Source organism: Tribolium castaneum, chromosome 3, assembly GCF_031307605.1.
Source record: "Tribolium castaneum strain GA2 chromosome 3, icTriCast1.1, whole genome shotgun sequence".
Classification (NCBI taxonomy): Eukaryota; Metazoa; Arthropoda; class Insecta; order Coleoptera; family Tenebrionidae; genus Tribolium; species Tribolium castaneum.
In genome coordinates, this window is record NC_087396.1 from 11644729 (window position 1) to 11656687 (window position 11959).

At 38.5% G+C, this 11959-nt stretch overlaps 2 protein-coding genes and 2 non-coding genes across 10 annotated transcripts in view; 1 reads left to right on the top strand and 3 right to left on the bottom strand.

The window, feature by feature from the left end:
- Nucleotides 1-9624, bottom strand: part of chb (chromosome bows) — an 11485-nt gene extending 1861 nt beyond the window's left edge. Inside the window, exons 1-18 of one of the 7 annotated variants that reach the window (XM_015981672.2) lie at nucleotides 9458-9624; nucleotides 8730-8931; nucleotides 6791-7068; nucleotides 6483-6736; nucleotides 6306-6425; nucleotides 6137-6178; nucleotides 4853-5013; nucleotides 4566-4802; nucleotides 4256-4512; nucleotides 4014-4204; nucleotides 2985-3089; nucleotides 2772-2897; nucleotides 2560-2580; nucleotides 2394-2480; nucleotides 2064-2344; nucleotides 1885-2016; nucleotides 1713-1775; nucleotides 4-1223 (exon numbers count right to left, since the gene is read on the bottom strand). In XM_015981672.2, coding sequence (XP_015837158.1) covers nucleotides 4-1223; nucleotides 1713-1775; nucleotides 1885-2016; nucleotides 2064-2344; nucleotides 2394-2480; nucleotides 2560-2580; nucleotides 2772-2897; nucleotides 2985-3089; nucleotides 4014-4204; nucleotides 4256-4512; nucleotides 4566-4802; nucleotides 4853-5013; nucleotides 6137-6178; nucleotides 6306-6425; nucleotides 6483-6736; nucleotides 6791-7068; nucleotides 8730-8921 — 3767 coding nt within the window. In that variant the 5' untranslated portion in view covers nucleotides 8922-8931; nucleotides 9458-9624. Of the gene's footprint in view, nucleotides 1-3; nucleotides 1224-1712; nucleotides 1776-1884; nucleotides 2017-2063; nucleotides 2345-2393; nucleotides 2481-2559; nucleotides 2581-2771; nucleotides 2898-2984; nucleotides 3090-4013; nucleotides 4205-4255; nucleotides 4513-4565; nucleotides 4803-4852; nucleotides 5014-6136; nucleotides 6179-6305; nucleotides 6426-6482; nucleotides 6737-6790; nucleotides 7069-8729; nucleotides 8932-9022; nucleotides 9040-9457 lie in introns of those variants that run through there. The other 6 variants (XM_064355553.1, XM_015981674.2, XM_015981673.2 and 3 more) reach the window with 6 other exon arrangements.
- A 53-nt stretch (nucleotides 9625-9677) lies between these two features.
- On the bottom strand, nucleotides 9678-10677 carry Prosbeta7 (Proteasome beta7 subunit). The gene is made up of 3 exons (XM_969898.5): nucleotides 10471-10677; nucleotides 10213-10419; nucleotides 9678-10164 (listed from the first exon to the last, which is right to left on the bottom strand). The coding sequence occupies exons 1-3, from the start codon at nucleotides 10584-10586 to the stop codon at nucleotides 9723-9725; spliced, it is 765 nt and encodes a 254-aa protein (XP_974991.1). The 5' UTR covers nucleotides 10587-10677; the 3' UTR covers nucleotides 9678-9722.
- Nucleotides 10678-10911: 234 nt separating this feature from the next.
- On the top strand, nucleotides 10912-11937 carry LOC103313861 (uncharacterized). The gene is made up of 3 exons (XR_010333389.1): nucleotides 10912-11180; nucleotides 11384-11557; nucleotides 11607-11937. It is a non-coding gene; the product is annotated as an uncharacterized LOC103313861 (transcript).
- TRNAK-CUU (transfer RNA lysine (anticodon CUU)) lies at nucleotides 11224-11296 on the bottom strand. Its single transcript has one exon. It is a non-coding gene; the product is annotated as a tRNA-Lys (tRNA).
- Nucleotides 11938-11959: the final 22 nt, after the last annotated feature.

An 11959-nucleotide genomic window follows, 5' to 3' on the forward strand; every position in this document is an offset into this window, starting at 1 on the left:
TACTTAAAATTCTGGATAACTGCATCAGTCTGGCCTTGCTTAATCATGTTAATAAGTTGAGATAGCAACAGCCTTTTCTCTTGAATCGGTGTTGGATGGTCAACGACACACTTCTCCAAAATATTTTTAATAATATCAGTGTCTTTCCATTCCCCTAAGCTTTTGTAACCGTTGTAATCACTATCAGAAATTCCATTAACTGACGTAAAGGGTGGTAAAGACCGCGGTCCAGACCTCGAATTAAAATTCGCCCTAATATTCAACTCTTCCATCCTCTCTTCCAAAATCCCGATTTCATTTTTAACGTCATTCCCTACCGACATTTGCGAAATACCCGAATCTTGTGATGTAGTGTCCCTATCCCTATCTAACTTCGAACTCAACGTTTCGTAGCTATAATTTTGTATTTCCGCTGTTGTTTTCCTCAAACTCCTGTAAATCTCCTCCTGGTCCAGGCCCTCCCGCAACGGGGGAGTCCCCGGCGACAGAGTTTTAGGGCTTGCGTTCACAGACGGACTTCCCGGCTCGCTCCCGGTCGAATTTTTGCGCATATGATTGTGCACTATATTCCTCGCAACATCCTGCTGCTCCTTCGGCAGCTCCGACAACATCATCGTCATCAGCGGCGTGTTACAGTTCCACATCGCCACGATGCAAATCTTTGCCGCATTCCTCAACTCCACCGACTTTGTGTCTTGAGTGAAAGCGATAATTTTTTGTAAAGCTTGGTTAGCTGGCGGCGCCCCGGTCAACTGACTCCCATCGGCCGAGTTACAAAGCGCTGTTAAAAACGTTAAAACCACAGTTTTGACTTTTGGGCCAGGGGTCTGGGTTGCATCGGCTAGGAATCTGTAAACGTTGGAGATGAGCAAGGGGATGGGAAAGTTCGCTCGAATGATATCCAAGGTCGCCATGAGTTTCGATTGGACGGAGTTGAGAGTTTCTGTTCCAATTTTGACGAAAACTCGCTGGAGGAGAACGTAGACCCAGCTGTGGAGCTCGTTTTTGTGCATCTTGATCACTTCGTGTAAGGTGTCGAGGAATACGCTGAGACCTTTCGTGTGCGAATCCATGAACATTTTGGTGAAGATTTCGGTGAGATGTTTGAGTTCGCCGGGGGTTAGCGGGACTTCGGTGCTGAGGTAGTGCTGCAAGGACAGCAAGCCGTCTTTGCGCTCCTGCCAGACAGTGCTGGCGCACAAAACTATGATCTCGTTGATGTCCTGCAAACGCTCAAAGTCACACAAGAGGCAAGGGCGAGGCATATCACTATTAAGAGACTATCAATCTCTTTGAAGGTGAAGAAATGAAAGTCAAATGTATGTGAATTGTCAAACGCAGCAGTGACTTTCAAATACCACTTTGAATAAATTTAAAAACTGTAGTCAATTCTGGAGTAAAACACAAACAATTCTATTTAATCATAATTAAAGTCCGGACTTGAGACTGTTATTACACTACTTTAACTTCCAAACTTTAATCATAATATACGTACATGATGCAAATTTAAAGTGTGAAATAGATAATAAAGCCAAAATTATTTGCCAAATAAATTCGAAGTGATGCAATATTTGTTCTACACTACTGGTGAAAAGGCAATTAATGACCCAAACCCCCAGCAAAGAAGCCTATCAAATAATAAAGAACACTACATGCATATTAACAAGTGTGAGCATGAGGTTAAAACTAATTTGAGTTCGTAAATTACTTACACGGCAGGGTTCCCATAATTCCCTGCTTGATAGTCTTTGTTGCGAACCGCTCCATGAGTATGACTGATAAAAAAATGACACCATTTTATCATAAGCCCAACATAAAAAAACATAATTTCCACAAAAATAAGCACAACAGATCAGGCAATTAGAACACCCGAAAGAAACTTACATCACTCGGTCGTCTGAAAGAATCGAAAGAGCGTTCGGAGCACACGCTCGACGTCTCCGATTCATCAGAATGATTGTCAATCGATCTCATAGACTTCCGGGGGCTCCTGTAATGATCAGTCGAGTCGTTTTGCTAAAAATCGCAATTAATCAAACAAAAAACAAGGCAAATTAACATACTAAAACATCAGCTAGAGCATTTTCGGCTTCACGACTCTGTTGCAATATTTTCTGGGCTAACACCGGCCTAGAGGCCGGGCTCAGAGGCGGCCTGTCACTACCCCGTCTAAACCTGCCCAAAGTTGAACGATTCGGACTCGTTTCACGCGAAGTGTCGCGTGAGCCGGTTGTAGACCGGGGAATCCCCGACGACAGTCTTCGAGGTCGGGGAGAATCATGTTCCGTGCTACGATTGTACAAATAGGCCAAGCGTGAACTCGGTGAACCGGATCTACTAGTCGCTGAAAAGTTTTAAATAATTTTGAGTTGCGATTAAATTACGAAAATTACGTTGTGACTGCGAATTCCTGTTCCTAGTTCGTCCCAAACGCTCCGGTGATTGTGTGGCTGCAGTCTCTGGGGTTTTTCTTGGCCGTGCTGTTGTGTAAAAATAGCTAATAAGTTATGGCACATACATTGATCAAGTTATTGTGTTAATAAATAAAATGTTAAGTACCTTGTTGCGCAACCTCTCCCTCTACAGGCATGGAAAAAAGCAACAAATTAAGTTAGCAAATGGACTAAACATTCCTAAAACTAAATTACGTTAAGACCTACTACATGGACCGCTATTTAAATTAGACGACAATGTTGTTGAAATTTTTATTATTGGTTATTTCAGGCGATAACATGAGAAAGCAAACTAATACCCTTCCAATAAGAACTTACGCAAACTGGCCGTTCCGGACGCTATTTTATTGCGAGCCATTGCGGCATATTGAGACCGCACTTTTGCTCGTTGCGCTGCTTGCAAATCGATTGCCGAATTGCTTCGAAAACCTTTACGACCAGAATCTGAAAACATCGCGAACGTCAAACCAGTGCGAAATAAAAACTGACAAAAAAGTGCAGACAAAATGAAACAAAACACCAAGGACATACTTTCTTTGGATAACACGGGTATACCACTACGTTGCCTGTAGCTGCGGGGCAAAGAAGGAGCCCTATGAAGGCCACTACCAGTACCAGAAAGGTTTTCTGTACTGCCTTGAGTATCCAAAAAGCAGCGAAAAAATTCAAACAATTTAATTCATACAACAAACATTAAAGAAAATTATCTACACTAAATTGAATGAATTACAACTACATATTCATGTTTTCATTTCCTAAATGGCTACTCTACACAGTTTTACAAGCACTAAAATTCATAATTGTTTTAGAACAACCAAGTTTATTGAAACTGTAACGATTATGTCGTTTGTAAAACAGCAAATAATTTCACCAATAAATAAATTAAAGTTTAATTTTCTTGTTACCGATCTGGTTCCCAAATAAATTGCACCATAATCACACGTTATTCAATATTTAATTCACCAAAATTGCTAAATTAAATGTCAAAATTGATTTATATTCCTGCTCTTTTGGTATACATGAAAAGTAGTCTAAATGAGCATAGCCATTCGAGGCAAAACCACATTTTTAGTCTTAATTAGGCAAAAATTCACGCTTCAATATTTAAACGAACCAAAATTTTTAATTTCAATTGAATTATTGCACAGATGCGGTAAAACAGAGTAAAAACTATTTCTGATTATAAACATTTAATGTAATTATAGTTATTTATTTGACGTAATAAGAGCTGTCTGTGTAAGAATGTAATTTATTAAAACGGTATAATCAAGACAACCGTAATTGTGTTCTTGCTACTTAACTATTCGTTTAAATGAAAATAAATTTTTGTTTGTTGATTGAAATGGAAACAAAAAAACGGTCTTTTTCCTATTCGTCGGCACATTCGTAACACCTATTTTTAGATATCGATTTGGAGTAATTTCTCACCCTACCGAAATAATATAAATTTATGAGCAAAAAACCAACACAGCAATCCCATATCCACCTACACTTCAATCAACCTTTCCATTGTTTGTTCAGAGACAAAAATGTCTAATAATCTTTTTTCAAATAACCCACCTGTTGCACTATACGGCGTTGCAACGCTGCGTCCATAAACCCTCGGCGTCTTGAATCCACTAGCCAGATTATTATTAGAAGAGCTAGCTGACATTCCATCTCCTTGTAACGCTCTCCTATAACTGGGTTCTAGTGACTGTACAAGCGCTTCCGCTTGGTCCGGAAAATGCTCGCGAAATCCTCGAAAAGCCCTAAAATGTGCATAATAGTCCCAAAGCTGAGTTTGAGTCCACAAGACTCACTTTCGAGATGAGACCCTGGCTTCGGGATCAGCATCGGCGATTCCCTTCTTAACGGCCTCCTGCAGCGCAGCCACGTGCTTTTCCAGCGAATGCGTCGGCCAATTGTTCAAAATGTAGTCTAAAAACTCGCAGCAGTACCTGCGAATATCTTTGCTTTTCGACGTGGCTGCGTGCGTTGTAATTATGGGAATGAGTCGCGGACTGTGAATGTTCTGGATAATAAACCTCAAAGTAACAATTCCCGATGTAGACATAATCTACAAAAGCAACACGCTGCGGAACTGCTCCACACACAAACCGACCTATTTACCTTTGCCGAATTCTGGATTAAGTTAATTAAGGGTAACAAAAGCATTTCGGCGGTTCGATCGAATTTACTTCCTAAAATCTGCGCCAAATATGCGATCGTGATGCAACCTTCTCGCACGACTTGCGATCTTAGATCTTTAATTATTGCCTGAAGAGGAATATCGAGTTGCTTAAGGCCCTGATGGAATTCTTCGAAATTCATCGCATCGGCTAGTATCAACGATCGGATTTTTTTCAGCTGGAAAATGCTGCTTGTCTCTATGTTTTATCTAGCGGAAATGAACTTACAGCGTCGACTCGTTTGTTCCATTCCTTGCTTGGATCAGATATCGTGTCATAGATATTTTTCATGTGATCGGATACTTCGCGAGGTGAAAAAATTCGGACGGGTGGCACGTCCTCGAACGATTTCGTGAAAGTTTCCTCGTCCACGCTGCCGGCTGAGCCAGCTAAAAATTTCGGCGTGAACACTATACGACTTTCGTGACCGAACAAAAGCGTGAACAATTTTTTCCCAACTTTTGAAAGCCGTAGAATCCAGAACAAAAAGCCTTCATTTATTTAAAAAAAATCTCATAATTAGGAAACCCGCGTGGTGGTTTTATTTTATACATCGGTCGATAACTTCTAAATTATCCGGAATTTTCCGGTTTTCTAGGCGGATTAGAGCACCCCGGAGGAGGCGATTTAAAAGAAACTCCACAGAAATTATCGGTTTTTCAAACACGGTTCCAAAAACTATCAGTGCTGCTGTTTATGTTTATATAAACTATTTGTCTTCAAAAATAATCAATTTTAGAGTACTTTATCATTACATGAAACGTACAGATTCATAATTTATACAAGTATTTTGTTCGCATCAATAAAAGATTAATTCCAAATCCAATCTTTTCTCCGATAATACACAATTAATCAATAAATCAAAAACGACAAAACAATACGAGCTTGTCCGATTGTAAACTGTAGTTTCGTGTGAGTTAATAAATGGTTCCTCACTGAAACGCACTCCCACAAGAACGTAAAATTTTTAGAATGACATTTTATGCAGCATTGCGTGTCTGTACTATTGATCACAGAAAAAATTAAAATGATAAAAGCAAATCTGGAATGAACAAATAATTAAAATTTTTACGTTTTTATAAATAAATCTCGACGGAAATTCAAAACTTTTAACAGTTATTTGTCACGGCTAGCTGAACCGTTTCTATGATCACACGGTATCATTCGAAATACCAAAGTCTTGACATAAGCTTTGAAAAAATCATAGGAGAGGTCGTCTGAAGTTCGTCTGTTGTGTTGACAATAATGGAAAAATTCTAATTTGCATTTGCCCTTGTTTTCCAATTTTTTAATTGTTTATTAGTCGGGACAGGAGAACTTTGAAAAAGTCATCGAATACCCACGCACCAATCGATTTAATAATTAGCTCTAAATACGTTATCTTGTATCGGCGGTTTCTACGCACTTCCTATTTTTTACAAATTGCAATTCACGCTTTTGTTACAAATATTTGCATAGTGAAAACAATTAATTAGCGATGATGTCAATGGTGTAAAAATAAATAAGACTTACATGAAAAAGGCAGTTTTCTCAGGGAACCCACTCTGCTTAAAACTGTTCATGCAAGAGAAATTAATGATGAAATAAAAAGAAACAAAAGATTAAATAAAATTAAATCAGTTAAATGATAGAAAGATGACACAAAAATAAAAAATATTGATTATTTGGTGGGAAATCTCACCAGCGTTCGCGCTGCTGGCCGTCGTGAGCGTCCTGGGCTTGGCAGCACTTCCTAGATTCGCCTTCTTCACTGGAACCACCGGTTTCTGCATCGCTGCCCTGTCTATTTCATCTGTACAATCTGCGAAGTTACGAGAATTAATCCTCGACAATCCCTCCTAATTATAGAAATACTGACAATCATTCCTAGTCGCCGTCAGGAGCAATTCCCCACTATCTTTCACTTCGTCAAACCTTGCAGACAATGCCTGCCATTTAGCCGGAGGGACAATATTGCGTCTTTGCAAGTCCACCCTTAGTTTCTCGCCGACGTGTTTATACAAATCGACCAACGTATTAAACGCTGTATCCCTCACAGACGACGTTGGGTCCGACAAGAGTTTCACGATGTCGGGGATGAAGCGACTTATCGTCAACGATTGGGCACCGTGTCTGTTAAAATAAATAAATTACGCTCGAGGAAAAACCAATGGGGCGCGAAATTACTCGTTGAGCGTGTTGAGGAGACACCGTAGGACTTCTTCCCTGATTTTGGCGTTTTTGTGCGTGAATCCCGGAGTGAGTTTTTCGAGGAGCGTTTGCGGAGAAAGAACGTTACGTTCTAACAGTTTCAGGATTAATAGTTGGGCTTTTTCGCGAACTGTGTCTTTAGCGTCGCCCAGTCTATCTATCACGTTTGGTAATACTGTTTGTAGGTATGGTCTGAAATCAGTCCCCAGCCGATCTATCAGATATGTCATAACTTCGATGCCATTGCTGGAGACCTGCGAAAAGGATCAAGTTTTGCGTCACACGACGAACAATCGGCGAATTCGGTCTATATTTAGAAAATTGTCCAACACACCCAAATTGAAACAATAAGGTATTATCAATTAAACCTTCTTACATCAGTAGTTTACATAACGAGAGACTCAAACAATAATCATAGACAACTACTGCTTGGATCGCCTCTGACGGTTGCACCTTATGATCTATAAATACTTATTCTATTTACGTTGAAGAGACACTCTGAGATTTAAAAACTCAGTGCATTTATCCCTGGCCAGAGGTGGCAACAAGACCAACAAGTGATTCTGCACAGTGCACACGAAACCAAAATATAAGGCTATTAAATGCGAGAAAAGTGGATGGTATTAATAACATCACATTTTCTCAAACGGTTTAATTAAAGACCTCGACCTCGGCATCGGGTTAATTGATTTTTTTCTAATTAAAATTCAATCGTGGCAGCGCAAAATTTTAATCACACAAACTGTGTACAAAATGTCTCAAAATGTTTACAACAGAATGACGTAAACAATGTGGGCTTGCATAATATTATGATAGAGACATATTCAGGTTTTCTGTGAAAATAATGGTCCCATTCATAAAAAAAATACCAAGTTCTGTTAATTCAAGAGCAACGACCCCAAAGAGGATATGTTTTTTCAAAAAACACGTTACTTGATGCATAGAAGAGACCCAACTGGCATAATATTACCACTTTTTAGAGCAACTAACTTTTTCAAGAGTACGTGCGAAATAATTTGAGATCAGTAAAGTGTGTTACAACTTCCTCATCTTTTAAAAACCATTTTCATATAAGCATCTAGTAAGTACTTATTGAAACAAAAAATACAGGAACAGATTAAACATTTGCCTGCCCCCAAAAAAGAGTAACATTTTATAATCTCTTTATTCTCTTTATTTTTTAAAAATATCACAGGTCCGCGATGTTTGTATTTTCCTAACTTCATCAGACGGATCTAATGCACTTCTTTGGACGCTGGAGTCGGAAAAATATAAATAGTAACAATTCCACTCAATAGTTTTTCAGACACTATGTTTTATTATTTTCTTTATTTTTCCTGTTGGGAAATATAGGTAACTCATTAGTCATTACGTGATATAGAAAAACCCATTTGTCCCAAAAACAAATCCAAAATAAAATTCGTAAACCTGTGTAATAACAAAATAATACAAAACATTTTTTATCATAAAAAATCAAAACGAAGTCTATTAATTAGAAATTTCGATAGACTTCAACAGAATCGGCAATAGTTTACAATTACATGACGTCAAATAAAAACAAATGTCTTTTAATGGCCCTTCAACGAGAGAACCTAAATACATTACTTATTTAGCTATTTGTTATAAGATGAAGACAAATATGAAAACTAAAATTGCGTTTAAGATTTCATGACTTTCCCATTTCACTGTAACATAAAGACATAGAAATTTACCTTTCATTTGTGATAAAATAACGTTTAAAATGCGTGAATTAAAAATGCTAACGGTTCTCCTTTTGAAGCAGATCTGCAGTGATGAGAAGAATCTAGCTTTGAAAAAGCAAGCCTAGCTTTTTAGAAATTCAAATTAGTTGTGTGATTGGATTCACTTTTCGCTGGATATTTAGCAGCCCCTTGGACAAAGCACTGACACTAACCTTGTAATTGCTGCTTTGCATCCAAGGTATCAGGCCATCGATGAGCAAGCCAATGTCCTGGCAATAAACGGAGTTCGAGGGCTCCGCCAAGAAGGCCAAAAGATCGGTCCCAACCTGCAGACGAAACCTCGTGTCTGCTTTGGACAAATGCGGGATGAACCCGTCCAAGTCTTTTGGCAGCGAATATGCCATTGTGGCTGTCCTGGAAAAAAGGCCGGCATGTTTTCAAACAATTCGTTTGCGCAAATGAATTGATAAACAAATGTTGTTTTAAATTGTAAAAGTGATGTCACCTGATATGGTTATAAAAGTAATAACTTGTTTGACACACTACACGACATGATGCCGTAATAATTCTCGATTTACAGTTAAATCAAAGTGTTGATGTTAAAAATAGCAAAGGAAAAGTGTGACCCAATCGTCACATGGTTGTTAATTAAATAATAGGGCTATTTACAAAGAGGTAATTTAAAAAACTATACAAATAATGCAATGTCAAATTCAAGTCTTCATATAAGGATGGTGTCCTTCGCGAATAAATCAAAATGCGTTAAAATAGCAGCGAGCAAGTCAAGATGAAAAGTTCTTCGCGTGAGACACAATAACACACAGCATAAAGCGTCCAACAAGCGCTCATCTGCGAAGAAAACAGAAATAAGCTCCTTATTTGTGTGCAAACCGTTGAAAGAGGTTGTGCGTAGGTCGAGTCCGATCTTTCAGCCACTTACTTATCAAGTGTTGTATAATTTCATGGAAAAAACGCCTCTGATGATACACTACCACAATAAACAGTACTTTCGACACTAATCCACTAATAAACTAATTTTGGGGGCTTTCTCACGCCGCCATATTCATTTCCACAACATGACAGATTTGACAACAACCGTCAGACAGAATTTTACCGGCTTTTCGGCCGCCGCGCCATCTAGCAACAACGCTTCAAAAGACTCAAATTTCATTCCTTTATTTTCAATTACAAAATACAAAAAATAATTAATAAATCATATGCGCCAAGCTCCAATTTTGGTTCACGCTGACGAGGTCCTCGACAACGGCACCGTCGGCTTCATCGATCGTTGCAATTTGATATTTGGGATAACTCCTGGCGTCCCTGTAATACAAAACTTCCATGCACTTTTCCACAAGAGCCCTAGCCTCGGCTTTGCTAGGGGTGGGATTTTTTTCTAGCGCTTCTCTCAGAAGGGGCACAGCTATGTATGCTCCGTAACCAGAACAAACGATTTTATCTGTGTAAGCGGTTCCTAATTTATCGACAGTTCCAAGGAAGGGCTCCCCGTCTTGAAGGCCCCCAACAACAAAATTGTTCCAGAAAGGGTCGAATTTGCTCCTGCGGTTGTACATAATTCTGGTCAACCAGCAGTAAAGAGATTTTGGTTTCAGCTTGAAACCATCATCCAAACAATCTTCATCAATGCTGTAAACAATTGTTTAGTCATAAATAAAAAAACACTGCGTAAAGTACATTTTTTGCTCGATTATGTCCTTGACGTATTGAAAATCGGCATAATCGCCACCTGCCCCCAAAATAATATTATCGTTAACTTTCATGATTCTTGGACAATTTCTGTATCTTGCCAAAGACCCATAAGAGCCAAGAAGGTCGCCTGCAATTATAACACCCTTGTTGTATTGCATGGCCACTATTGAAGTCGCAGTGGTGACCGGAGCCCTAAACACATAAATGTTGATAGTCATGCCAAGAAAGACAGGTTGAACTTACTGTGAATGTTGTCTAAAGTCACTAGGGGCCGTCTTAGGGCCTGGAAAATTATACAGACCACCAGGAGTTGGGCCATTGTGCCAGAACGGGGGTGGATTTCCAGCCGCATCAAACATTTTTATTCTTATTGTTTGAAACTCTACAATAAACCGAATGACTTTTACAATTGAAAATTGACAGCAAAATGACAGAACGAGAACGCTTTTCTGAATAGTAATAAAACCAAAGTTCCTGAAGAGGATCAAGCGATCAAGGCAGAACCGTAATTAAAAAAATTGCCCCAATTATGAAAAACATTTTTTTTTAGAAAAAATCCAAGCCATGAATTTTCATATAATAGAAGAGCGGTTGTCTCAACTAATAACTGGTTCTCCGCTCAGTCACGTTGACTTATTTTCATTTAATTTGCCAAATCACCAATTACTCCTCTGTTGAGATAAGCATATAACCCTCCAGTGTTGCCACTCTGCGACATGCAACTTCATTTTGTAAATATTTTGCTGCTCCCGGCACTTCTCCACATTTGTGACAGTATTTGACGTTAAAAAGTGTGTCTGTGATAAAGAAAAAAATCAGAACTTATTTTTGTACAAAAATGTCTCTATTACGTTTCACATTTTCGTTTGTGTACTCGTTGGTCGGAGTGTCCGGGTTTGGGGCTTTTATCATCCTTAACAATTATGCAGCTGCCATATTAGCCATTATCACAGGTAAAATTTTTTCGTAATGAAGCATAAAAGAAAAAAAAAAGTACGCCCAACGTGGGGCTCGAACCCACGACCCTGAGATTAAGAGTCTCATGCTCTACCGACTGAGCTAGCCGGGCTGTTGATAACAAATTTTCGGTTATTTTACATAACTAACATACCAACATTGCTTACATTTTTTTACTATCTTTGTTGTTTTATTTCAGGTTTTATTAGTATTATTACAAGCCATATACATTTCCTGGACTTTAAAAACAAATTACCAGACTGGTACACGCCACAACAATTGCGTCAAATGAGTTCCTTTGGTATTTATTGTTTTGCAATCAGTACCTCGGCGTTGGTTTACTTTTCTGTTATTGAGATAATGCAAAAAAGGCGTAAGATACTTAAATTATAAAAAATGAATACTTTTATGGATTTTTTTAGCAATTATGCCAATCGAAGACAGTGCTGTAATTCCAATGATTTGGTGCTTAATTACATTAAAAAGTGGATTGATTTTGGCGTACTTTGGGAGGTATTACAGTCGTCAGAACGATCACATATCCATAACTGAAGAACCTGCCACACAACCAAATGAAGAGGCCGAAGAAATTACACCGTAACAAGATATTTTATTATAGATATGTCCTAATGCTCAAATATTTCAAATTCTGTTACAGTGCTGTGTTATTTTTATATTTAATTAGATATTAAGGATGTGTTTTTATAAAAATAATTAAAAAATAATAAAATAAACGACTTCGAATAGATCGAATATGTCTTTGATTGCCCCCCTC